The sequence below is a fragment of the Rana temporaria genome, chromosome 7 (genome assembly GCF_905171775.1).
Source record: "Rana temporaria chromosome 7, aRanTem1.1, whole genome shotgun sequence".
NCBI classification, from domain to species: Eukaryota; Metazoa; Chordata; class Amphibia; order Anura; family Ranidae; genus Rana; species Rana temporaria.
The window spans coordinates 80,002,703-80,030,391 of NC_053495.1; the positions used below are offsets into that span (position 1 = coordinate 80,002,703).

A 27,689-nucleotide genomic window follows, 5' to 3' on the forward strand; every position below is an offset into this window, starting at 1 on the left:
AGCATTAGATGGATGTGGCTTCTGGAAGAGACCATTTTCTTTCAGATTATAACTGGACTGAATATCAGTGTGTGGCTTGGATTTCTATACATTCAATCAGTTTACATAAATGATGCTGCATAAGGTTAAAAACTGCTACACATTTTAAAAGCAGCAATCCATTTATTATCAACGATTTCAACAATTCAAACATCAAATGAGACACAAAAGTGTTTTTAGTAAAGATCTTAATCCAATTTATGGAAAAATAACTGTACACAAGTGGTAAGTATGCCAACTAAAGCTAAAGCTATGCTAGGTTTGGTAATTTTTGATAAACCAGATACCATATAAGTGAATAGTTTCCTGTGATCATAATATGGTAACACTTGAGTTGGCATTTAAACATGAATTAGACAAAATGGATTTACAACAGTAATTTCATTAGTAAAAGCGTGGAGGCGTTTAGCTAAACAAACTTTTTTTGATCTCTGCACAATTTTCAGAAAGCCATGACTCAGAAAGGACAGCACAATGGCAAGTGGAGTTAACAGTTTAGTAATATTCCATTGAGATCTTATTTAATCATACAGTATGTTTACATACCTGTGAATATTGGTCAGATGACAATCACATCTAAAAGGGTTGTTGGACAAATTTATTACTTCTAGACCAATGAAGTAATTCATGTCAGGAAGAACCTCTAATTTGTTATTTTCCATGAAGAGGCTTTTAATACGGGGTCCAAGCCCTATAAAACTTCCATTTGAAATCTAAAGAGATCAGAAAAAAATGTAAATATATTTTTGGTAGACTTCAGTTTTTACAATAATTTACGTGGCTCAGCAAACAGTAATAGCTAGAAGATGTAATATAGTAAGTTACTAGACATTTAACATTTGAAGGGGATCAGAGGGGTGAAAAGCCAGCTCAGACAGTTCAGTAAAATAAAAATGTCTTTATTCAGCGAAAGGAACGTCAGGCTTTCTTGTTACACAAGTGTAGATATAGGAAAAGTTCAGTCTCTCTAGCCAACAGGCTGATATATAGACAAAGGCCCAGATTCACGTAGATCGGCGCATCTTCATGCCGGCGTAGCGCATCTCATATGCGTTACGCCGACGTAACTTAGAGAGGTAAGGTCCGTATTCTCATAGCAAATGCGTCCAATTTTGCGCCGGCGTAACGTAAATTCGTTGGCATAAGCCGGCGTAATTCAAAGTAGGAAGGAAGTAGGTGTGACCCTCTGCGCATGCTCACAACTACGCCTGGCGTAAACCCTGAGATACGCCGGCCCACCGTTTATGCCCAGGGCATAAATACGCCCAGAGATGCGCCCGTCGAGTGCAAAAGTACACCTGTTTGTTAGTGGTGTAAGTGCTTTTGCTGTCTTCCTTTGTGCCATGTCTGCTTGTCGCAGTGATAGGAGGAAGAAAAACTTCTCCCCAGAGGAGAGGGCCATTATCATATCGGCCATGGAGAGGTATGATGCTCGCCTCCATGGGGTACAAAGTAAAGAGGGGGAAGAGGGATGAGATCCTGATGAGGAGGCATGCCAGCGCCACTGGAGGTGGACCAGCCTCTACTATTAGGCTGACTCCTGAGGAGCAGGTGGTTGCTCTGTGCCTTGAGAGGGAGCAAGTGGAGGGGGTGGAGGGATATGACTCAGTTGAGCAGGCCTTGAGGACAGGTAAGTGTGTTTTTTCTCCTATCTGGTGTGTAGCATGTGAGGGGGTGGAAGGGAACATGTGACAAGTGTGTGGGTCCTCCAACATGTGAATGTTTTGTGTCATCCACAGATGTCCAGGAGGGAGCTGGGCCATCATCTGCCTCTGCCCGTCCCACACCATCATCCCCTGAGCATCATGCCCCTGACCCCCTGGGAAGCCAAGAGGCATTGGTGGAGGGGAGTGCCAAGACCTCCAATGAAGAGGTGGTGGAGGATGACGTTGTCCTTATGGGTGAGGAGGTGTGCCTCTATTTGGAGGAATCCTCCCTCTCGGCTGATCCGTCGTGGACGTCAAGCCCCATCTCTTCCAGCCCCTCAGGATCCATCCCCAACACACCCACTCCCTTAAGTGCCTCCCCCTATGCAAGCCCTTAAGCCTCTCCTGGCCCCAGGAAGGCTACCAGGAAGATCAGGGGGGTTCCTGAGTTCCTTCCGGAACATTTAACCAGGGCACAGGACTCCCAGACCCGCCATATGGGTGAGATGGCCGTGGAGATGCGGCGTGTGGCAGACAGCCTGGCCTCCACAGGCAACATAAATGACGCCCTTCAAGATCTGTCTGGCAACAGTGTAGCGGTGATCACCTGCCTGGGGGAGCTGCAGGCCACAACGGCTACCCTCGTGGCAGAGGTAAGGTCCCTGAGAGAGGCCGTACAGGGCAACACAGCTGCCATTGAGGCGGAGGGGAGGCAGTCGCGGCTGGTGCAGGCAGAGACAAATACAATCCTTACCCGCATTGCTGTAGCTTTAGAGGACAGGCCTCCAGCCTGGGAGAGACCAGGGGATGCTCCTCCACCTGATGCCCCCCCACCTGAGCCTTCTTCCAGGCAGTCACAGAGCCGTGGCCGTGGCCGTGGCAGCAGGCTTGGCCCACGACAGGGCAACTGATTTTTGCTCTGGTGAAGAGCGTTTTTGTTTATTTTTCCTCAGGTCATGAGTTTTTTATTTTTTTTCCTCAGGTCATGAGGTTTTTTTTTTTTTACAATTACTGCACACGTTGAGGCGTGCAGATTATAGTGTGACTGGTGTGTGAATGGGGGGGTCACACTCCTGCCAGCAAAGGGGTGTCACCCTCGGTCATTGGGGAGAAGTTATCCCCACGACCGTGTGAATGTGGTATGAATGGACAGCGACATAATTGGGGCCTTAGCGTGGCGTTACGTTGCTGCTCCCAAGTCCTGCATGGTGGGCTTGGGCTAATCCAATGTGATGTGGATGTGGTGTGTGTGAGCTAGGGACCACAGTGGTGTGCATGCGTGCATTCTCCTTGTGCCATGATGAATGTGTGTGTTTAACGTGCAAAGATGCGTTCCACGAGGCATCCCCTGACTGCTGATCCCTCAGCAGATGGGGTAGCCTCGGGCAGGGGGGGAATGTCTGGTTCGGGGGTCAGGTCATCACGTATTTCAATCTCCAGCCCTTTCTCTCGGCAAAGTTGTGTAGAATGCAACATGCACCGATGATCTGGCACACAAAGTTTGGGGAATACAAGAGGGTCCCCTGGACTTATCCAGGCATCGGAAACGGGACTGCACGGGTACGTATGTGTGCTTCATTGTAGCTTGTCTCTCCTCTGGTTTGGGGATCCCGGAATGGAGCCATGAGATGGGGCCCAAGTGCATATGCAGAGTCACCTGGAAGAGAAAAGACAGGAGGATGTTAGTCGTGCATGTGCGCCTCGTGATATCTGCATCATGGGGTCAGACAGTCATGCCTGACTCCCATGTCACTCACCAACCAGCCAGCTGTCCCCATACACGTTTTGTCAAATTACGTTGGGATGGTGCTTTGACGGTATATGTAGCTGTCGTGGCTGGCCCATGGGTTTTTGGCGCGGACGTGCCATATGAGGCCTTGGCCATCGACTATCACCTGTACGTTGATGGAATGCCAGTGCTTCCGATTGTGGTATATGTGCTCTGTGGCACGGGAGGGCCGTAGTGCCACATGTGTGCAATCAATGGCCCCCACGGTGCGTTGGAATCCTGCAATTCTGACAAAATCCGCCATTGCGGTGGGTCTGATGATGTGGTGGGACATGCGTTTGAGGATTGCGGGGACAACCTGGTGCACACATCTGCTCATGCTGGTTTGTGACATCCCAGCCACAACTCCACTTGTATGCTGAAAATATCCACTGGCGAGGAAATGCAGTTTTGCCAGGACCTTGACCAGTGGCTGCACTGCATGTGAGCGGTGTGTCTGGCTGGTGATGTCATCATGCAGGGTTGTGGCTAATTCCAGGGTGGCATCAGTGTTGAATCTGAAGATACGATACACCTCCGAATCCCCCATGCCAAAGATGTTCATGCGTGTTCGGTATATCCTCTCCTGTGCCCTCCTCCTTTTTTTTTATCCATAAAGATTTTATTAAGAGCAAAAAGGTATGGACAATGTTACATATACAACCGTAACGTTAACAGACATAACATGTCCTCACAAGAGGATTCACAACAAAATGTTTACATGAGGGGAGAAAGGTATGAATTAAGCATGTAAGACAAGCATCATAAAACAGTGACATAATCCGTGTAAATCACCTCATCCATACATATTTCGTAAGGAAGATGCGTAATAAATCGATCAAGAGGCAATATATCTACTTGTAACTATTCAAGAGGCCTCTATGTCCTTCTAGAGACAACAGCCCACCCAAATCCCTTGTCTACTTTTACTACGTCCCCTATTCACCATGTGGATCCTCTCAGTATAAGTGGGATGGGCGAGGGGGTCGACTCGGGGTCACCCGGTCCGCCCCCAACGCCCAACCTCAATATACGAGCAAAAGAGAAGAGAGAAAAAGTTAAAAAGAAGGAGAGAAGAAAAGAGAGAGAGAGAAGAAAAAAAAAAAGGGGGGGGGACTCAACACAGGGGAGGAGGGGAGGGGGGGGAGCATATTACCTGACATAATATACTATAGGCCCACCACCCCCACCGTCTACATTACAGTGAAAGCTCCACATATTAGCAATGTCATAAATCAGTCGTCAATCGGACGTATCCTTCAGGGTCTCAATTAGCCCGTATTCTGTATAAGGGCTTGGTACTCTGCTGAGTTCCGGAAATCAAACCACTCAGTCCAAACAGAAGTGAAGTTAGAGATTCTATCGTGTGCAGTGCTTATCAGCTCCTCTACCGCTGCAATACGTCAATGCGTGCTATCCATTCATTGATAGTGGGAGGCGCCGTGGCTCTCCAGTGAACAGGAACACATAGTCTGGCTGCATTGACCAAATGCATCGCTACCGAGTTTCCTGAATGCTCACACTCAGTGAGCCTTTAAAGATAAACCAGTTGATCTTCTCCCAATCTTTCATCTCAATTGTTCTGCTCAACCGGGTTTCCCAGGAGGCCTGTTCTGCCTGCATAGACACAAAGGGCGCCTTACACATGGACGCGTACAGCATCGAAATGATATGTCTCTGAGGCGACTTACTAGAGCATAGTGACTCAAGCACCGTGGGTGGTTTTGTAAAACCACCCCTGATCGTCGGATCATCCAGAAAGTGTCTCAGTTGGAGATACGCAAACATAGGAAATTTCTTTGTCAGGGATATCTTCTCAAGGTCTTTCAAAGATAGGAACCTATCTCCTGAAAATAAATGTTTGGCCAGCATATCTGTATGTGGCCATTCAGCCACCATGTAGCTATCATCTCGTCCCGGGAGAAAGTCCGGGTTACCCCTAAGAGGGGTCAGTCTACATTCTGTCTTTGATTCCTCAAATTTATCACAAGCCTTCGTAAATGCCGATAAGGTTGCTCCAACTATCGGATGAGACAGGACGTCAGGCGTCCAATGCCTCTTGGAGATCCAAGGCATTTTCTCGAGTTGGGCTCCCGTGATCTGATTTTCCAACCGTACCCAGTCTTTACAACGCGTGTGCATTCGCCAATCCACTACACGTGTTAGGTGTGTATCCCAATAGTATCGCTGCAAGTCTGGAGACCAATACCCCCTCTACTTTGGGCAACACCAGTTTTAGCCCACTGATTCTGGTGCTTTGGATCCCCATAGGAACTTCCTGCATATTCTTTTGTAAGTTGCGAAGAAGAAAGGCGGAAGTGCAATCGGAATCGTCTGCAGTTTATAAAGCATACGGGGAAGTATCGCCATTTTCAAAATAGCAGCTCGCCCGAACCAGGAGATTATGGGAGAATCCCATTGTAACATATCCCGTTGTGTAGTCTTCAGTTCGGGCACAAAGTTCTTCTCATACAGGTCCGAAAGTTTACCTGGGAGCCGAATGCCCAGATAAGTGATATCATCAGATTTCCAGCAGAAAGGGAAATTCTCCTGGCAGCGAAGAACTAGCGATGGAGGTAAAGAGACATTTAGAGCAAAATAGTTGATTTTCAAGTGCGAGATGTATCGGAACTGTTCAAACACTTCTAGTAAGTTAGGTAAGGATATCAGGGGGGGAGGAAAGGAAAAGCAAGATGTCGTCGGCAAAGGCCGCTAGCTTGTATTCCTTTTGGCAAATTTTAACTCCTGTTATATCAGGATGGGCCCGAATACAGCGAAGTAGGGGTTCCAGTGTGAGGATATACAGTATAGGAGAGAGGGGGCACCCATGTCTGGTGCCGTTGTGGATGGAGAAGGCCTCTGACAGGTGACCATTAACCCGGACCCTGGCTCGTGGAGTTGCGTAGAGCGCTCCAATAAGGGCCCTCAGTCTGGTCCCAAGACCAAGTGATTCCAGGACCGAGTGCATATAGTCCCAGGCCACCCTGTCAAAGGCCTTCTCCGCATCCAATGACAAAAAGAACCCTTCATTTTTTGTGGAAGTAAGCCAATGATGTAAATTAATGGCCTTGATGGTGTTGTCCCTGGCCTCCCTGCCAGGGACAAAGCCCATCTGGTCAAGACCCACCCACGCCGGAACATAGAAGGCCAACCGAGTCGCTTAAGATTTTTGAGAAGATTTTTACGTTGACGTTTAAGGAGCGAAATCGGCCTATAGTTCGCCACGTCTGAGGGATCTTTGCCCTCTTTAGGTATTACTGCAATATAGGCTTCCAGCAAGGGTGTTAGAATTAGGTGAGGAGTTTGCCAAAGAATTGAAGGCTTTGAGGAAGCCCGCACCAAATGTTCAGAGAAGCAATTTATAAAATTGTGCCGTTAGGCCGTCCGTGGCCTGGGCTCTTGCCCAGTTTGGTGGCCTTCAGGGCTTCTACCCATTCTTCAGATGTCAACGGTGATTCTAAGGTTTGCTGATCTTCCGTGGACAATATTTACGTAAAAAGTCTTTAATCAGGAATCCCCTAGTATCTGATGAGCCCACACCGTTCTCCTTTGTTCCAATGTTATACAACGTGCTATAGTACTCCCGGAATTGACGAGCAATGTGTTCTGTCCTAGTATGGATCTTACCTTGCTTATCTCTCACATGATGAATAGTGGAGGCAAGTATATGTTTTTGCGTGAACCTTGCTAATAGCCTACCCGGCTTGTTTCCGTGCTCATAAAACAGTTTCTGCAATAACATCATGCGTTTGCGTGCCTTTTTGTACAGTTCCTCTCGCAAGAGTGATCTAGTCTCTGCTAGTTCTGCCGCTACCTCCACGGCCTTGGAGCCTTTGTGTTGCGTCTCTAGTTTAGCGATTTTATCTGTAAGCTCCTGGATACTCCCTTTTCCTCCTCGCTGCTATGGATAGTAGATGTCCTCTCACAACACATTTATGTGCTTCCCATTGAGTCATGGGCGACACATCAGGCGTATAATTATGTAGGAAGTATTTTCCAATTGCCTGTTTAAGAGTGGCCACATCTGCAATGTCCGCATGTAAGGAGGCATCAAGTCGCCAGAACTTTGTGAAGGGCTCCCTCTGTGGGAATCGTAGGGTTAAGGTCACCGGATGATGATCTGACAATACTAAATTTTCAATCGTCGCGTCGTGTAAGTACGCAAGATCTTTTTGGGAAAGAAAAATATAGTCCAACCTCGAATATCGTTGGTGTGGGGACGAGAAAAACATGTAATCCCTTCCTCTGGGATTCAAGGTGCGCCACGTATCACGTATTTGCTTGCCTCAAAGCTGAGAAGGGGAGGGACGAGTGACCTGTAGATGTATCCAGAGTCGGATCTAGGGCCATGTTAAAATCCCCTCCGAGAATCAATAGGCCCGATTTGAAAGCGGTAAGTTTCGTAAGCGTATCCTTCAGAAAAGCAACCTGTTTGGAGTTAGGGCAATATACGTTAGCAAATGTCATCAGCTGGTCTTTCCCGAACCCTTTAAGAAAAATGAATCTGCCCTCCGGGTCAACCATCTGGTCAGTGAGGCAGAATGCAAGTGGCTTTGCGAACAGAATCGCTACCCCCTTCGTCTCAGGCCCCGTACACACGACCGAACATGTCTGCTGAAACTGGTCCGCGGACCAGTTTCAGCAGACATGTTCGGTCGTGTGTACGGCCGATCGGACAGGATTCCAGCGTACATTTGCCCGCCAGACCGTTTGAGCGGACAAATGTTTCTAAACTTGCTTAGAAACATGCCCGCTGGAATCCTGTCCGTCGGACATGTTCGGGTCGTCTGTACAGACTTACCGTACATGTCCGAGCGGGCCGCCATCCCTCGCATGCATCGAATGACTTAGACGCATGCGTGGAAGCATTGACCTTTCAGCGTCGCGCACGTCGCCGCGTCATCGTCGTGGCGACGGTGCGAACACGTCACCGCGCTGTCTGTCCGTGCGGATTGTCTCTCATTTCTGTAGCTTTCTTCCTCTGGGTGGGCACCCCAGTGTTCCGTTCCTATCATATCTCGCATAGGACACAGATAATCTCTGTCTCCCTCCACCTTCGGGGAGTGCTGCCCATTCCTTCGGGGAGTGCTGCCCATTCACACCTTTGGGTGTGTACAGCCATCATACAGAAATCTCCCGTGTGTACAAGACCTTAGACTCAGCACAGGTCGCATGAAAGACCTCAGAGTATCTTTTGTTGGTGAGACGCTGTATACTGTTTGATTTGAAATGCGTCTCTTGAAAAAAGACGATATGAGCCTTTTGTCTATGTGCTTCTGCGAGAAAACTTGAAAGTTTCTCAGGAATGTTAAGGCATTAACCGAGAGAACCTTGAGCGACAGAGGAGCTGAAGACTGCGTTATGGAAGCCATGAGCGTTTAACAGATAATTTAACACCTACCTTTCAAGATGGTAGACGGAGAGGGTAGGAGGCAGGTAGGGGAGAACAAGGGGAAAGAAAAAAGGGGGGGGGGGAAGAGAGGGAGGTTGGAAAGAGAAGATGAGTCAGAATGAGAAAGGAATGGGCAGCACTCCCCGAAGGTGGAGGGAGACAGAGATTATCTGTGTCCTATGCAAGATATGATAGGAACGGAACACTGGGGTGCCCACCCAGAGGAAGAAAGCAAAAGAGAGAGATAGCCAGAAGGAAAAAGAAAAGAAAAGAAACAGAAAAAGACCCCCAATAAGAGGCAAAAAAGATCAAACCGGAGGTAGTCTAAGGCCCGCTGGGCTACCTATAAAAAGTAAAGGGTAGTCCCAAAAAGAGAAAAACCCGATCCTATACCGGAAGGAACAAGAGGGATCCAGCCCCACTTGAGGTGGGGAAGTGAACCTGTACCCGAACTGTCCGAACAGTCTCACCGTCCAGACCTCCCAGACCCAAGTAGAGTTGTGCCTAAACCAAGAAACCCTCCTGCTAATGCCAAAGTAGGAGGGTTGAATCATGAGAACACCCATCTCTAAGAGTGGTGGGCTCCCCATGACCCCCCCCCCATTGCCCATGTGGCCTGCTAAACCGATCCTAGGAGGAATGTTTGAGCTTACGTTTTTCTGTTATCTAAAAATCTGGAAAACCCACCTTAAGTCAAAATATGTTACATGTCACTTGATTGCGTTTCGACCCAACCCCTGAAAGCGTGACCACTGTATGGAAGTCTCGAACGCTAGTTCCATCTCCAAAATGCTTCCCACTGAGGGAGTCTAACCGGTCTCTAGGACTCACACAAAGTGAACAGCACACACAACAGCAGTGAATTATAAATCAATTGTATAACATAGCATTGAAAGCAACCTCATTTTGTACTAGCTTCCACAATTAGCCCCCCGTAGAGGCGTTGCCGCAAATATGGATCCCCATCAATATGTTTATATCTAAATGGCCCCGAAGGACCCTATAAATCTATACATTCTGCAAACGCATGGTTGCCTTCCAGGGACCCCCCCTGAGACCCCCCCAACTCCGCCAAGGCGGAGCACGAGCGGTCACAGTAGGCGCCCGCCTCAGCAACAACAAAAACAAAAGTTTTGAATACAGTAACCATAAACTGATCTTTTCAGCATCCACTCCTATCCCCTATTTATCATAAGCAGAAACATGAAGGCTCCATTAGCATAGTCAGGACACGGTCACTATATAAGGAGGGGGGGAGAGAGGGAAGGGTTAAATGGAGAGGGGAAAAGGAGGGGGGGAAGGGATACAGGAAGGGGAGGGGGGAGGTATCAGGGAAGCGTGGGGGGAGGGGGGACAAGGGGAAGGTAGGGGGAGTGGAACCCAGAGAACTCCTATATGAGCCATCAAATACTGCAGTATGGCATCTATGTGCAATTATGTACCCAAGTCGGCCCATGTACTTGTGATGTAAGTGTGCGGTTGTCATCCAGGCGTAAAAAAGTTCTTCACGGTGACACAATGGCGGTGCTAAAAGAAAAAGAGTCGGGGGGCGTGTCCTGGCTATGGAGGAGTGAGGACGTGTGTGTCTGCTGCTCCGCTCCACCGCCGCACAATATCATAGCTACGAGTGTGGAATCTCCACCGAACACCTCCTAGGATGTCACACAAGAACCGGGCGTCCTCACAGCCCCCCCCCCGGGTGGACCGCACAAAGCAGGGACAGCTGGATTCCTTCCTCACGGAGCCGAACAGGAGCGGCCGCGAGGCCTCCAAGATGGCGCCGGCCGGGAAATCACAGCACGCAGCGCAGGCTTCACAAGCTGCCACGTCTCGGTCCCAGCTACAGGCGTGTTCCCCTGTGCCTTCCCCGTCGCTGGTGAGTGACCCGACGGCCCCGATCTCCCCGAGCTCGCCCTCCTCTCTACTAGGCCTGTCAGAGGGGCCTGACCCTCTAGAGGACGCGGACATTAGGCGCCATATTTGGGCCCTCCCCACCAAAGCAGACTTGGAGCGCTTTGCGGATCGGGTCGAGAGGGCCCTGAAGGAAGACGTGGCTCAGCTAAAAACTGACACTACCCACCTAGGCAATAGGGTGGAAACCCTGGAACAAAAGCTGGAGGATGTGCTTCCAGTCATCTCCCAGCTGCAGGAGACATGCTCCGCTCAGAGTCACCAGATAGAGGCCCTGTTGTGCCATTTATATGACATGGAGAATCGCAGTCGCAGGGCGAATATTCGGATACGGGGTCTCCCTTAAGCGACAGGTGCCAGAGACATTGTTCCTACCCTGGAAGATATATTTAAGGACATCTTGGGCCTGCCTGCCACTGCCGTGGTAGAGATTGACCGCGCGCACAGGGCTCTTAAACCCCCGTCCCAGGACGTGAACAACCCGCGTGATGTCATCTGCAAACTCCATAAGTATACGCTTAAGGACCGTATCATGCAAAAAATGTGGGGTAAATCCCACTATGATTTTGACGGTGCGCGCTTGTCCTTTTACCAAGACATTTCCAGGCGCACTCTCATGCAGCGGCGGTTGCTGCGGCCTCTCCTGGCGGCCTTACAAGAAGCAGGCCTGCCATACCGCTGGGGTTTCCCCTTTTATCTGCAGGCCACTAAGGAGGGAAGAACCGTGACCCTTCGCACTAAAGATGATCTACCGCACTTCCTATCTTCCCTCGACCTGGACCCGGTGGATTTCCCGGATTGGAGGACCTCATCGGCTCTTCCCGTTATCACCCTCCCACCCTCGGGTCCTTGGCAGACGGCCAAGAGCAGGAACCGCAGAAGAGGACATGGACAGCGCATCTCTGAATCCTCACAGGGCCCTGCTCCTGTCGGAGACTGAACTTTTGTGCATAGGCTCGCTCTACTGCTATTTCTTCTCCTTTTTTACATCTCCGGCTGGAGATGCCAGAAGATCCCTGACATTGGCATGCTGACGCCTGCCTACCGCAGGCCTGGCGTTGCTTGTGCCCTTTGTACCTGCTCCCCACCTCTGATGCGGTGGACGACGGCGGACGCCCCCCCTCTCCCTCTTTCCATGTTGGCCACATTCCCCCAGTAGGCCACCCTCTCATTTTGGGTACTGATCCCCATTGGGATCTTGGACTGGGGTCCGAGCCACCCTTCCGTAAAGGACTGGGGTCCCAGACAGGGTCCATAGTGATTCCGTTAGACTGTTTGGCCTCGGCCATTTTGTCATGTTTGCTATGTCTTTACGTTTTTCTGATGCTTGTTTTTTTATCTCCCTCTTCTCTCTTTTCCATGCCCCCCTTTTTTCTTCTTCTCCCTCCTCCTTCCCTCGTCTCTCCCCCCTCTCTCCTCTTCCTAGGTGCGTTTTACTGCTCTGCCTTCCACACCGGGCACTTCGCAATGATCAGCAACTCCATTCTCTCCGACTCTACCTATGGCCACCCTACAGGTAAGCTCCTATAATGTTCGAGGCCTGTGCTCTCCTCACAAACGTAGAAAGCTTTGGGGTGAGTTGAAGCGGCTTAAGGCGCAGGTGGTGTTCCTACAGGAGACCCACTTCACACCATGGTTGCTACCCAGGCTCCCTAAACATCTTTTTAGTCAATGGTTTCTTAGGGCGTCTCCGACCCCTAAATCCAGAGGTACAGCTATTGCCATACACAGGTCGTGCCCCTTTCAGCCCACTGATACCCAGATTGACCCTTTGGGTCGCTATGTGTTCCTGAAGGGCTCCCTAGCGGGACATACATACACATTAGCGTCCATCTACGCCCCTAACACAAATCAGTTGGGTTTCCTCGATTCTACACTGGAACGACTGGGCGAATTTAGAGAGGGCTTCCTGATCTTGGAGGGAGACTTCAATGTCAGCCCTGACCCCTTGCTGGACACATCCCACGCTAGACCAACGCATTCTTATGCGTTCCTTATGCACTTCCGCAAGTCCCTTCAGTCCCTCCTGCTGACAGATAGCTGGCCCATGCTACACCCCACTGACCGTGACTTTAGCTACTACTCCAAGGTACACAACGTTTATACCCGCATAGACCACCTATATGTGGATCGGAACACCCTGGAACTCCTGCAATCTGCCTCTATAGGCTCGATCACCATCTCAGATCACGCGACGCTCCTGGACATGGCGGCTCAATGATAATTTACTAGACGACACGGGGGTGGTGGGTGAAGTCTCGAATACCTTGTCCCACTACTTCTCTGAAAACTCTACCGTTGACGTGAGTGAGGGGCACGTTGTGGGAGGCCCATAAGGCTGTAGTTAGAGGGGCATTGATCTCCCAGGGGTCCCGGCTGAAACGGGAATGCATGGCGGACTTTCACAGGGTGTACACCGCCCTCCAGAAGGCTGAACTCCACCATAAGGCGACGGGGGGACCAGAGGCACTAAGTAACTTGACTGAGTTGTGGGAACTGCTCCTGCGTCTTTTGGATAGGCAGACGCACAAACGTTTCCGCTACATGTCCCATAAGTTCTATGAACATGGGAATAAATGCGGGCGCATGCTAGCACGAGCGCTCCGGGCTCAGACTGCGCAGATGCATGTCCATAAGCTGTATTCCCCTTCAGGGGAGCCGACGGTGCTGTCCTCTAAAATTGCCGCGGGCTTTCGGGACTACTACGCCGCTTTATACGACTTGAACTCTGGACTCCCCCCCTCGGCGTGGGACGTTAAGCGTCAGGCGATTCGGGACTACTTGACCTCGTCGGGCCCCCCCTCGCTCACGGACGATCAGTCCTCAACTTTAGAACAACCAATTACCCTGTCTGAGCTTAGATTGACGATTAAGTCTTTACCCAATGGGAAGAGCCCGGGTCCGGATGGGTTCACTAAGGACTACTATGCGACATTTCTCTCCCACTTAGAGACTCCCTTGTTGAGTTACTTTAACTCTATAGCAGAGGGCAAATCAATTCCCTCTGAGGCATTACTAGCTCACATCACGGTAATTCCGAAAGAGGGCAAGGACCCTGCCGCTCCACAGAGCTACCGCCCTATTTCCCTCCTCAACCTGGATGTGAAGATACTAGCAAAAATATTGGCTAATAGGCTCAAACATCTGTTGCCCGGACTTGTGCACCTTGATCAGATGGGCTTTATTCCAGGCAGGGAAGCCAGGGACAATTCCCTGAGAGCGGTTCAGCTTATTCACTGGGCTCGCTCCTGCACAGACCCCCAGCCCTACCTCATCTTATCAACCGATGCCGAAAAGGCATTTGACCGGGTTGATTGGTCATACCTGCAGGAGGTGCTTAGCCATTTAGGCCTGGGACCCCGCATGTATGCTTCCATTTTAGCCCTTTACTCTGATCCATGTGCACAAGTGAATGTGAATGGTACCCTTTCTTCCCGCTTCCCCATCAGGAACGGCACGAGACAGGGATGTCCTCTCTCACCCCTCCTTTTTGCTCTGGTACTTGAGCCTTTGCTCCTCACTGTTAGGGCTAATGGTGATATTAAGGGTCTGCAGGTCGGGAATGCGGAACATAAGCTTTCGGCTTATGCTGATGATGTCCTTTTCCACCTAGAGAACCCCCTGATCTTGTTGCCGAACCTGTTGAAGAAACTTAAACACTTCGGAACCCTATCCAACTTTAAAATAAATTATGAGAAATCTGAGATCCTCCCCATCAACTTGTCCCCGGACCTAGCGAAGAGACTTAAAGACGCCTTCCCGTTTTCATGGGCCAAAACATCCCTGCGCTACCTAGGTGTACAGCTCACAGATAGATATGACACCCTATATAATGCAAACTTCCCCCCCTGCTAGCCGCGATTAAGGCGGACCTTTCCCAGTGGACTCGCACTGCCTTCACCTGGTTTGGCCGGGTGAACGTGGTAAAAATGAACGTTTTGCCCCGCATCCTTTTTTATTTTCAGATGCTTCCGATTCGATTGCCCAGGTTATTCTTTGACCGCCTCTCTAGCATGCTGACTGAGTTCGTCTGGAATGCACGTAAGCCCCGAATAGCTCTTATGATGCTGAAACGCTCTAAGACGGAGGGTGGACTGGGATTCCCTGACATTAGGCGATATTGCAGAGCGGTGGCTCTTCAGAGGATACTCAACTGGCATTTCCATACTCACTCGAAGCTCTGGGTGCCTCTGGAGAAATGCCTTGCGGGACGAAACCTATCATACGCACCATGGTTACAGCAGGAGCATAGGGGACTTTCAGAGATGACTTCCCCACTGACGATGCATGTGCTTGCGGTCTGGGACAGATTGAATGCTACGCTTAAATTGTCTCCCCCTATGTCACCACTGGCCCCACTGGGTGGCTTCCTTTGGTTCCCTCCGGGAGAACAAATTGCCTTTTTTGGGTCATGGGTAGATGATGGAAACGCCAGTTGCGGGAAACTTATGAAGGATGGTAAACTCCTAGATTATGAGGCCCTCCCTGCGGGACGACGCGGCCCACGGATAAATTTCTGGCGCTATAGGTAGCTGCACCACTTTTATGAGAAGCAGGGCCATAGGATCAGGGACCCCTCCTCTCTTACCCCGTTTGAAAGTCTTTTTGCTAGTGAAGATCCTACCCCCACCTGGTATCGGAGCTGTACCGCCTGCTGGGGTCCGCTGCCCCTCTGCCTACACCTGCTTACATACGGAGATGGGAGAGAGATTTGGATCAGGTCCTCACGGAAACGCAACTGACCCATCTCTACTGCCTCACTCATACTTCCTCCGTAGACTCCAAATCCCAAGAGGCAAATTTTAAAATACTGTCTCGCTGGTACCGTGTGCCGGCGGACATGGCTTGCATTTCCCCTATTGAATCCGGGTTGTGCTGGCGCAGGTGTGGGCACAGGGGTACGCTCCTCCACGTTTGGTGGGATTGCCCCTTGATTGTACCCTTCTGGGCCGATGTTAAGGATCAGATACTGACGATCACAGGGATTGACATCCCCCTCTCTCCGGTGCACTTTCTTCTCCATGTCCCGACAGTCCCTCTAAGTCAGTATAAGAAAAGTGTAATACCACATTTACTTAACGCAGCCAGGCGGCTGCTTCCAACTTACTGGAAGCAGTCCAAAGTTCCTGGTCGTGAGGACTGGACGCGGGTAGTGAGTGCCATTGGAGAGGCTGAGAGTTGGGTGGCGACCTGTCGTGACCGCCGCGAACAGCATATGGCCATTTGGGCGCCTTGAACGGATTACGTCTCGGACCCTAACTTAGTTCCCTGTAGTCTAGATGTCGCTCTGCTGGAACTGGCAGAGCCCTCCCTTAAGACCCGCAGGCTGCAGGCTCTCGCTGGAGGAGAGGCCGGACCCCTTAGTAGCTAGTCGAGGAGGTGGTCAGGAGCTTTGGACTGGAGTGATGCGCCCGGTGTGGAGGTGGACGTGCCCTTCGCTAGCTCTTGAGGTACGCACTGCTCTTCTCTCCCTCCTTTCTTACCCCCCCTTTTTCTTCCCCTTCTTATCTTCCCCCCTTCTCCTTTCTCTCTACGCCTCTCATTTCCTGCTCAGTTTCTGGGGCCTCTCCCTCTTTTCCCCTCTCTTCCTCTTATGTTTTATTTCTCTTCTTCATTTTTGTGATATTCTGCCAGTGGGACTTTCATGCCTGTGTATGTTGGATATGCTGTGAGGTTAACCGGAACACACTACTGGACCGTGATTAGTACCACAGCCTCGCCTAAGTGCCTTTGCTGGCCCTGGCCCTCTGGCTCATCCGGGGGTGGTGGGTGGTAGTTGGAGGCCTTAGTGCCCCCCCCCCTCCGCCCTAGGTGTGGGCTACAGATCTGGGTCCGAGCCTTGCGGCCACTTAGTCCCCCTATTGTTTTTGGCTTCTTGACATGGCACATATATGAACTCCCTGCCTGGTTTGTCCCCGGGTTTTGGGGGTTCGGCGGATACCTTAGCTTTTCCCCTCCGAGGCTCCATTGTGTTGTTGTTTGCCTCCATACCCTCTTAGACGGCTACCCACCTGGCTACCCTGTTGCCCCGGGGCCGACGTGGCTGCCGACACCCTCTCGGGTGGTGGCTGCCGTGGTGGTCCCCGGGCTTACAATTGCGTTTTATAAGGCTGTTCATGAATGCATATACATTGTGATACGTCCGAAATATACTTTGGCTGTTCGACGGTCCTGCGAGGCCGGATTTAGATATGTAAGACCCCGTTGGACGTGTCTGTCCTATGCTTTATATGCCTTCCCCCCCCCCCCTTTTTATTTTTTGTTCCTTTTTATTCCTTCAATAAATACTGATTATATATAAAAAAAAAAAAAGAAAAACAGTCACATAATATGCCTCCTGGAAGCTTTTGTCCCATGCACCCAAATAGCACCGCATTGCAGCAAGAGGGGGCCATGAGTATGGAAGGTGGTAGCTTACCTCCCTGTTACTGGGCTCTACTGTTCATGGAAAAGGGGGAAAATCATTTTGGCTACCAATCCGTACCCCAGAGCTCGGGGTGAGTCCATCACTCGCTCCCCAAGAATTCCGCCTGCCAGCATAGGCGGCTGCCCAAGCCATACCATCAGGTTAATAAGATTAGGAGTAAACTGGAGTTCAACATAAAACAGATCTGGGGTGACCATGTGTTCAGTTAGTGATCAGCAATGCCCCAGTGTGTACGGGGGGGAGTATATGGCAGGAAGAAGAAATCAGCTCACCACAGTCCGCAAAGCGCTCCTAGTTCTCCGTCCGTCGCCGCACCGAAGATGGCGACGCCCGGGGGCTCTCCTCAGTCTCCATGTCACTGCGGACTCTAGGTGGAGAAGTATCAGAAGGTCTGCGCCTTCTTTGCCTGTTCCTCTGCGATCTCGGGGTGTCATCCATCCTGGTGGGAATCCAGGGTTCAGGTTGGAAGAACGTACTGTACCAGTCAGGAACGTTGGCCACAGGGATGCCCAGTGTATCACAAAACTGTTGTAAGTCCGCGGGTGTTCTCAGCTAGACTGTTCTGTTTCCAGCTGTGGCCTGAAGGCAGAATGGAAACTTCCATTTGTATAGAATGTGCCTGTCACGTAACAATTGCAGTAAGGGGCGCAGGTCTCTCCTATGTTGCAATGTAATAGCCGACAAGTCTTGGTACAGTTGTATGCGAGCCCCTTCGTACTCCAAGTTAGCCTGGTTGCGTGCTAGGCGCAGTATGTCCTCTTTTTGAACAAAGTTCACCAAGCAGCACACTACGTCTCTGGATGGGTCTGTGTCTCTGCCTTTGGGTCGAAGCGCCCTGTGACACCTCTCCATCTCTACTGGGGCATCAGGCGGCCTTCCTAGCAGAGTGTTGAATATAGCCCAAACCGCTTAATGTACACGTTGGTGTCCCTCCACCGATTCTGGGATCCCCCCGGACACGTAGGTTCCGCCTGCGACCCCTATTGTCTAAGTCCTCAAGGTGTCTGTGCATGTCCATGAGGTGTTGAGCATGGGAGTTTGAGGCCCTCTGCACTTGTTGTATGGCTGCTCCATGTGTCATGGCGGCTGACTCCACGTGCTCTACCTGTGTTGCGATCGTTCTAATCTCACCTTTCAGGTCAGCGATCGCTGCAAACATGGAGTTTTTAATGTCCAATGCCACCTGCTGTAAGTCTGTCATGCAGAAAGGGTGCGGTGTGTGTGGGGGAGCCATACCTTGTGTCAGGTCCAAGGCAGCGGTAGAAGAGGACGGGGTCAGCTCCAAACTCAAGTCCGCGGCTTGAGATGCGGCCTGCGCGTCCGGTGGGATTGTGCGGAACATCGCCGGGCTGGTCTTGCTGAGCTGTGTGGAGGGATCCATCTGCGAGCAGGTTGTTGCCTGGTTCCTACCTGCCATCGTGGCAGCTGAGAACCGAGGCATTCAGCGAATTATAAGCACGTCTGAGGGTCTGGACAGCGGAGCTCTCCCACTATGCTGCCATCTCGCTCTGGTGCCAGGCCACGCCCCTGTCCTCCTCCTTTTACGCACCTGGGCACAGACTAGTAGTGCTATGACCATGCCTGCCCCTGGCATGTTGGCGTAAATATGCGCCCACGCTACGCCGGCGTAGAAAAGTTACGTTGATCGAAAGAAGCCTATTTTCAGGCGTATCTGGTTCTGTGGGTACGGCGCATAGATACGTCGGCGTATATATACACTTACGCCGCGCATCTCGAGATACGCCGGCGTAACTTCTTTGAGAATCTGGGCCAATGTACGCAGCTCTAGCCAGAGCTACCGTCTCCGATACAGTTTTGCTCACCCTGGCAGGCCAGGTACCCCATCCAGCAAAGGATCCTCTCACACAGTACGCTGCTGTCTCTCTCTCCAAACACACTGCTCCTCTCTGACATTTCAGCTCAGCTGGCGAGAAGCAGGTCTAAAGGGGGAAGTACCTGCCCTCTTCAATTAACCCCTTCTACTTCTACCCCTGGAAGAGTCGGCCCAACAAGTAGTATTGGAGTGTCTCCAAAGCCCATTTCATTGCGAGACACTCCCTTTCCACAATGGAATAAATCCTCTCAGCCGGCGTGAGCTTTCGGCTCAAGTACACAACGGGGTGCTCATCTCCCCCAACCATCTGGGAGGGTACTGCACCCAGACCCAACTTTGAGGCATCTGTTTGTACCAGGAACTCTTTTTGGAAGTCGGAAGCTACCAACACTGGTTCCTGGCACAAAGCTTGCTTCAACTGGCAGAATTCTACTTTTGCACTACACTGAACAACAGTTGAGTTCTTTCCCTTGGTGAGATATGTCTGAGCTAAGCTGGCAAAGTTGGGGACAAACCTCCCATAATAGCCCACAATTCCAAGGAAAGAATACACCTGTTTCTTTGTGATATGTGGTCATTTCTGGATAGCCTCAACCTTGTTTATTTGGGGTTTAATCACGCTCCTGCCTTTGACAGGCAGTCTGAAGGACATGAAGAAGAGTCGACATAGAGAGAAAAGATTTGACATAGAGAGAAAAGATTTGGCATAGAGAGACATGAAGATTCGACATAGAGAGACACATTTTTTTTTTTTTTTAAAGATTCTGTCCAATTTTTTTCTTCTTCTTAGAACATTCGACAGACACCATAAGCCTTCAATGACAGATTTGACCTTAATTGTGCCTAACCTTAACTATATTAGTCCAATATTATTCTACATAAAGAGAAAAGATTCGACATAGAGAGAAGTTTCGACAGAGAGACATGAAGATTGAAGATTCGACATAGAGAGACATGAAGATTCGACATAAAGAGACATGGGGGTAGATTCAGATAGATTAGCGGATCTTTAGATCCGCGTAATCTATCTGATTTACGATTCGCCCAGCGCAAATTTGAGAGGCTAGTGCAGTATTCAGAAAGCACTTACTCGAAACTTGCGCTGGCGGATCGTAAATCCCCCGGCGGAATTCAAATTCCGCGGCTAGGGGGAGTGTAGTATTTAAATCAGGCGCGTCCCCGCACCGATTTAGCTGCGCATGCGCCTTCCGCGAATTTTCCCGGCGTGCATTGCTCCCAATGATGTCGCTAGGACGTCATTGGTTTCGGCGTGAGCGTAACTTGCGTCCGGCCGTATTCTGAATCGACTTACGCAAACGACGTAAAAATTAAAAAAAATTTCTTCTTCTTCTTCTTCTTAGAACATTCGATAGACACCATAAGCCTTCAATGACAGATTCGACCTTAATTTTCGGACGAATGCATTTTTTTAATGAAAAACTAAATAAATAAAAACAAATTTCGGGAGTAACTAAATACATTTATTTTTCGGACGAAAACGAAATTACGAAACAAAATATTTCAGTGTACACATGTCTATAAATTATATAGGGTCTGGGATTAAAAGTAACATTTCTGTCTTTGCAGATGACACTAAGCTATGCAGTGGGCATGGGCGTCCGCTAAACTTTTTTCAGAGGGGCATCATTTTAAGGTCATCCATGCTCGGTGCCTTTTTGACAATGTCATGAAGGGGAGGGGCTTAGTCATTATCACATAAAGCGCAGGCATGCAAAGGTTTGAGAAACCTGATGCAATACTGTATAGGTTGTTTTCATCAAGATCAAAATATGGCCTCCCACAACACAGATGTATTGCAATACATTGCAATACAAAAAGATGTACATTCTCTAATCTCTAGGCTATATTTATATGGGCTGCTGGGTATCATGGACTGGTATGCCTAAGAGTGAGAGACTGAGTAACTTCCAGTTCCATACAAAGTGAAGAAGTCTGAAGATTATATAACAAACGCCTGTGCCACACCACTGTGCCAGTTAGGAGGAGAATAGTATATATTGCAATTTGCTGCTTGTAAAGTTGGACAGCTGAGCTGAGCTATTGCTGGAAAAATATATGTGTGTGTGTGTGTGTAACAGTGTATGTGGCACTGCTGCTGTTTCCTGTGGTTCTTCAGTGATCGATCATAGGCCCAGGGCAGGCACTGGTAGCGTATTCTCTCTCGTCTCAACCACTGCACGCCACACACCTGTGGGAGGAGCCGACGCCTCGCTGGCCAGATCGGCATAGGCATAGCAAGTGCAACATACATTTACACAGGCAGGCAGGCTGAAGCAACAAATCACGAAACAGAACAGCCGGGATGTTAAGCAGAGGCCCGAGCAGCAGAGCCAATCCGATGCTCGGGCCGGGGTGAGGAGGGAGGGACGGATGTGTCTGTATGTATCGCATTGAATAAGTTGGAACAGACTGAGAGCAGCCCCAGCCCCCAGGCCAGCAGCAGACTTAGAAAAAATAGGATTTTTAATAACAGCTTACCTGTAGGAGTACACCACAGGACACAGAGCCTTTAGTCATTACATAGTGGGTTATATAGCTCACCAGAGGTGATTGGACACTGGCACACCCGATGAAGACGAGTTCCCCTCTATATAACCCCCCCCACGGGGGCAATGAAGATCCCTCCACTTCACTAGCTTCTAAGAAACAGGAATTGTCGCCAATCATAAATTAATCAGATTCGAATTTGCTCTCCCAGGGTTTAACTTTCTGCCCGGAGGAAAACTTTGATCTATTTGGAGTCATTACTGATCATTACTGATTTACACCTATTTGCCAGGAAACTTCTTCTTGGAATCATACATTCTAAAGCTCATAGTGAGGCCGAAAAAATTGATTGGTCGGGCTTCAGGATGCGGGAGTTTAAGGCTCTTCGAGACTTAACTCTCCTATATGAGGAAAATCATTGTATTGATCTAATTGACCAACTTGATTTGGACACTTTACTTGCGGATGTTGAAAAAACATCAGTGAATCCACCTAACCCTTTTAAAAAACCTTCACAAACTTTTCCTCCCCTGAATAATAATGCGAATGTATCTACTTTCATTAAACAGACTATTAGAGATCTTAGAAAGCTATCATTTTACAAGCAAAATCCTCGAAATCTGTTGGCGAAAACAAGGCATTGTCTGCTCTGGCCGACAATGCCACATTTATAGTCAAACCTTCTGACAAAGGGGGAAATATTGTCCTATTGGACAACTGTGACTATATCACCATGTGTGAAACTATTCTGGCCAATACTGAGTGGTATAAATACATTCCTGCTCATTTGATTTGTCAATATTTCACAGATTTTTATACACTTGTGGATAAGGCTTTTGCCGACCATACTATTTCACAACACATGTATGAGTACATCCGCACTAAGTACCCTAAAATAGCGACATTCTACTGCAGGGGTGTCCAAACTTTTTTCAAAGAGGGCCATATTTGATGAAGTGAACATGCGTGAGGGCCGACCATTTTGCCCAACATTCTTTGAACCATTAAAATTTGGTCTAAGTGTGTTCGTCCGAGCAACTAATACACTGCCCAACAAGAATTCTCTTGACTTTGTGGCTGTGTAGTGAAGAGATGAGCTTGGGCGTATTATTTGGATATACTGTATATATCTCTTTTGTGGCCCCAACGAATCCCCGAGCGCTGCTTAGGACTAAGGATGAGCTTGGGCATGTTATTTGTATATACCGTATTTATCGGCGTATAACACACACAGGCTTACCATTGAGATGAATGCAGCCTCACCATTGCCATGAATGCAGCCTCACATGTGCCCTGAATGCAGCCTTACCATTGCCATCAGTACAGCCTGATTGATGCCCATCTGCAGCCTCGGAGGGGGCAGGAAAAGTGCCGTCAGACTACAAACAGGAGCATTTCTTGTTTACATGTGGCCTCTTTAATACAAAGTCCCGCCTCCTATGATAAACAGAACCATCATCCAATGGCATCCCAGGAAACAGGGCTTCCTTTTACAGACGCCCCTGAGGAAACAGGAGATTCTCTTCATGTAATCTGACGGTGCATGTCCTGTCACCTCTGAGGCAGCGCCGATATATACTGTATATATCTTTTGTGGCCCCCAGGTCACAGGGCACATGTGAGGCTGCATTTATTATGTATATCCAAATCCCCAGGGGGGCCATATTAAATCACCAGGGGGGCCGCAACTGGCCCGCGGGCCGGACTTTGGACATGCCTGTTCTACTGTCTTCCTAAAATTCATAAACTCAAAAATCCGCCACCTGGAAGACCCATAGTCTCCGGTAACGGATCTATTTCTGTGAACCTTTTTTTTTTTTTTTTTTTTTTTTTTTACATTCGATTGCAATTTTATTTCAAATCAAAATTAGTGCTCAATTTGTATTAAATAACAAAAAGGTACCAGAAATCTAGCATACATCAGATATAACAAACTCATTTTCCTATTTGTCAGTGATTTTCATGTTAAATCTTCTGTGAAAATATACAAATCTCCCTGTAAAAGTGAACTTACTAAAAACACAAGTAATCAAAATGTACATTACAGTCACCACTGAAAGAAATCCAAGTGCCTGGATTGTGTTAAGGCACAACAAGACTGGATTTTGAGGTAAGGTTGTATAGTTTGTCTGTCTTTATCTCAGCATGATGTGCAATCCTTCTGTGCAAACACAAAAGTCGGTCTTAGGCTACTTTCACACTGCGGCCATGACCGCATCGGTGGGGCGTTTTTAACCTCCGCTAGTGGCCGAACAGGTCAAAAACGCCCGTGTTCATGCATTCCAATGGGCAGGGGCGATGTAGGAGCACTGTATACAGCGCTCCTACACCGCCCCAAAAATGCTGCTTGCAGGACTTTTTGTAACGTCGCGCAATTGCACCACCCCAGCGTGGAGGCACTCAGGCTTTCAAACTGGGGAGGCACGAGAGGCAGTTTTCAAGCGCCTTACAGGCACTATTTCTAGCGCTAAAATGCCGGAAAACTGCCATCAGTGTGAAAGGGGTCTTAACCAATAAAGTGTCAAATCTGTAGTGACATTTTACTTAGGCACGAAGTACACCCACAACAACAAAACACAAAAAGCTGGAAATAATCCAACAATTCTAAAGCTTCCCATAAACCCAGTTTATACTTGCTTTCAAAACAGAGAAAAATGGTGGAACAAAAAAAAAGTTAAGTGTTTCATCTCCCGTTACACTTCAGAGGGGTGCAATGGCTGTATACTTTCTTAAACCAAAGCATTACCTTGGAAACTGGCTAGCTGTGGAAGCATTCTCCTTTTATAAAGGAAAAGAACAGTACAATTCCATAATTTCAGCATGTTTCATTATAAACATGATTATGGCTGCATTGCACTAAAGTGATTAATAAATTATACAACTGCTAAGCGCTTGGTATAAACAATGATTTCATACATACAGTTTTCCACATGATACATCATTCTTAATTATAAGACTTAAGATAAGTGACTTTGTATGCACTTGTATATATGAAAAATAGTTAAACAATGAATCTATTTACAAAAAACAAAAGATAACTCGTGATCCATTTGGAGTGCAAAATTTACTCCATACAAGCGATTTCAGAACTGTATAAACAGTGTAACATAGGTGCTCAATGTGGTGCCAACATAAATTATTTCATAACAAACATCAATTCTGCAAAATGTGCTTCTTGCAAACATATTAACATAGATCAGGGGTCTCCAAACTGCGGCCCGAGGGCCAGATGTGGCCCTTTGCTAGCCTTTATCTGGCCCTTGGGGCACAATTCCTTCCACTGATATGAGGCACTATTCCTCCCATTGATACCAACAATGGGGCACTATATTATCCACTGATACCAATGATGGGACACTATTCCTCCCACTAATAGGGGGAATGCTCCGCTTCCTATTGACCACCAACCCTGAGGCCATATTTCTTCTCATTGATGACATTTTCTTCCCTTGCTGGCCCCAATCCGGCCCTCCTAAAGTCTGAAGGGCATAAAAGCGGCCCTTTGTTTGAAAAGTTTGGAGACCCCTGACATAGATAATGGTCAACCATTGCTTTGTATAGTCAAAAGCACTCAGCGTCCGTGTGGAATAAGGTACAGTAGGGTAAAGATTATAAGTGTTTTATCATGCTTTACAAAATAGCACTTTGTATATACAAAAGACTGAAAACAAGAATATAGAAGCAAGTAATTAATATGCTAAATTGCGGGATGAGGCATGTGTTTCCTGGACCTCTTTAACCAATAAAATGTGTGTTAACATTTGCTCCATCACCTCCTCATTCACAGGCTGTCCAGAGTACCAGATTGGGCTATTCGGTGCAACCACCGCTTCAGGAACCAAATAGAAAGCATCTGTAGGTCCTCGGGCCCCTTGAGGACATTTAAAGCGGTAGAAGTCATATAGTTTGATTGGACACTGCAAAGGATTATCTGGATTTTCAAGTTGTTCCACGTATGTTTCTTCTGCTACTTTTAAGCCACTTTGAACTCGACCATAGAGGCGCAAAAATCGTATTGTACAATTTTTGTCTTTTCCTATTCCGGGGTTCTTCCTTGTCTGCTTTGTTATCTTTGAGAAAGCTAGTTGTGGAATGCTGCTCCACAGTCTTCAAAACAAAATACTTGGTATTGAAATACATTAGAGTGAAAAGTAATGTGGTAGGTGAATGGGCACCTAACTGCTTGCAATCCCATAGCATTTCTTCAGATATGCAGCTTGCAATAATGTAACCAAATGGATTTACACGCGGACACCATCCTTTAAGCACTTCATGAAGTTTTTCCAAAAATTTTGAATAGTAAAGGTCAGCAAAGACATTGTCGATTCTGTTGTTATCAAACATATGCTTTTGTAAACAAAGTAGTAAATAAAACAACATGTCTGCATCATATTGAGAACCATCGTGCTTTTTTGCTTCTTTGGTTATCAAGCACAACCCAAAATTTAGTTCTGCAATTGGCACTGAAAGAACATCATCTTTGAAAACTAGGGGTTTTCTTCTTCCAAACCACAATCTGTTTTCAGCTTCTTTCAATGTTTCTTCATTTTTGATCTGTGCCCAATTCTTCCATAGTAAAGCTCCTTCTTCTGGTTTAAGGGTACAAGGAAAATCAGCATTACTTTGTAATCGGAGGTGTGGCTCAGATGTGGAACACTGCAGCCCTTGAGACTGCACTTGTTGATCCCAGTATTTTGTAGACTGATATACCCGTCCCCCTGTTTGTAAGGGTAATGGAATTTGAATATTCCCGTTCATGTTTAGTATTGACATAGGAAACCCAGATGTGCCAGCATTGTGTGTCGTTTTATCAGAGAGGTTCTTTTTCACTTCAAAGGTCTCTTTGCCTTCTTCTAATTTAATGCTGTTTGGATTCATTGGAATTTCTCCCATCTGTACTAATCCACAGTTATCCTGAGGTACAGAATTATTTATTAAAGTTTGAGACTCAGGGCAAATAGCATGGGCAGAAAATATTGCCCATGACTCCACATTAGGTAACTGTCCAGCAGTCGACGAACTTGCAGGCACTAGTCCATACAGCTGACTACTATCTACAGTTAGCAGCTCTTGGCGAAGAGGAATGTAGGCTTGTTGCTGGCTCTGCACAGGCAATGCAAGGACTGCAGGAGCATTTTGTATGGATGTGTGATTAACAGTGTAGCCATCTTCAATCGGAAAATCAAATTTTCTTTTTTTTACTGGTTGAGACAATCCTGATGAACATGACCTCCTATCCTGTGAGGTTGATGAACCAACAATGCTAGCATTTTGTCCATCAGAAACAGGCTGTACATCAACCTGCTGCTGCAAAGTCTTATTTGTCTGGCCTTGCTGAATATCAATATTGTGGCTCTGTCGCAACTGTACATGGTGCATTGGGAGGTGATGCTGATCAAGAGGAATTCCAGGACTTACTGTAGGGTGCTGTAAAGGAGATGCAATGGGCCTAGCAAGCTCCAACAAAGACCCTGCCACGTCTGCACTGTCCATGTAGAAGAAATGGTTCCTTTGTTGATAGACAGAAATCGGAGAGTGTACAAACTTCTGCATTTCCCCGGCTCCCTTTCCATTGAGTGAATCTAATAATTCCTTCATGCGGTGTGGGGGAATGGTCTGTGCTTTCATTCTCAAGTAATCTTCATATGGAATGGAGTTTTCTAAAGAATGGTTCATTGTTGCAGCTTACTCTAACATTGATCATCAAGATAATCACTGTCCTCATGTCCACAATTATCAGGGAAGTCACCAGCTGAGATATCACTTGGTTGGTTGTTAGAATTGTGATTCTCTTTGTTGTTTCCGGCCTTATTCACAGAGCGGGGAGGCCTCCGTGCCAGGGACTCAACCCTCGCTAGGAGCAGCAGTGGCCGTGGTCCGCCTCTTTCCTGCGCTCTCTCTCTGTTTAGTCACCCCTGTCACAGACGGCAGGGGGTCCGGGGCGCGCCGGCTGCCATCTTGTTTTTACTCACGAACGAGCGGGAGCGCTATTTCTGAGAACCTTAGCCGTGTTGTGGATAGGTACCTCCAGCCCCATGTCCTCCTACTGCCCTCCTTTGTAAAGGATACTATTCATCTCCTACAGATCACAGACGAAGTAATCATCTCAGATGATTCCATCTTGGTCGCTATTGATGTTGAGGCTTTGTATAGTAGTATACCCC

The 27,689-nt window shown here is 48.2% G+C and overlaps 1 protein-coding gene and 1 pseudogene across 3 annotated transcripts in view; both read right to left on the bottom strand.

Moving 5' to 3' along the window:
- CHADL (chondroadherin like) overlaps positions 1-27,689 on the bottom strand; it is a 549,464-nt gene that overhangs the window by 171,486 nt on the left and 350,289 nt on the right. For 2 of the 3 annotated variants that reach the window (XM_040359603.1, XM_040359602.1), the window contains one exon: positions 586-752. The exons of the other annotated variant lie outside the window; for it this stretch is intronic. In XM_040359603.1, the coding sequence (XP_040215537.1) occupies positions 586-752 (167 nt within the window). The remainder of the gene's footprint in view (positions 1-585; positions 753-27,689) is intronic. 3 annotated transcript variants of the gene reach the window in all.
- LOC120945445 lies at positions 25,201-27,495 on the bottom strand (annotated as a pseudogene).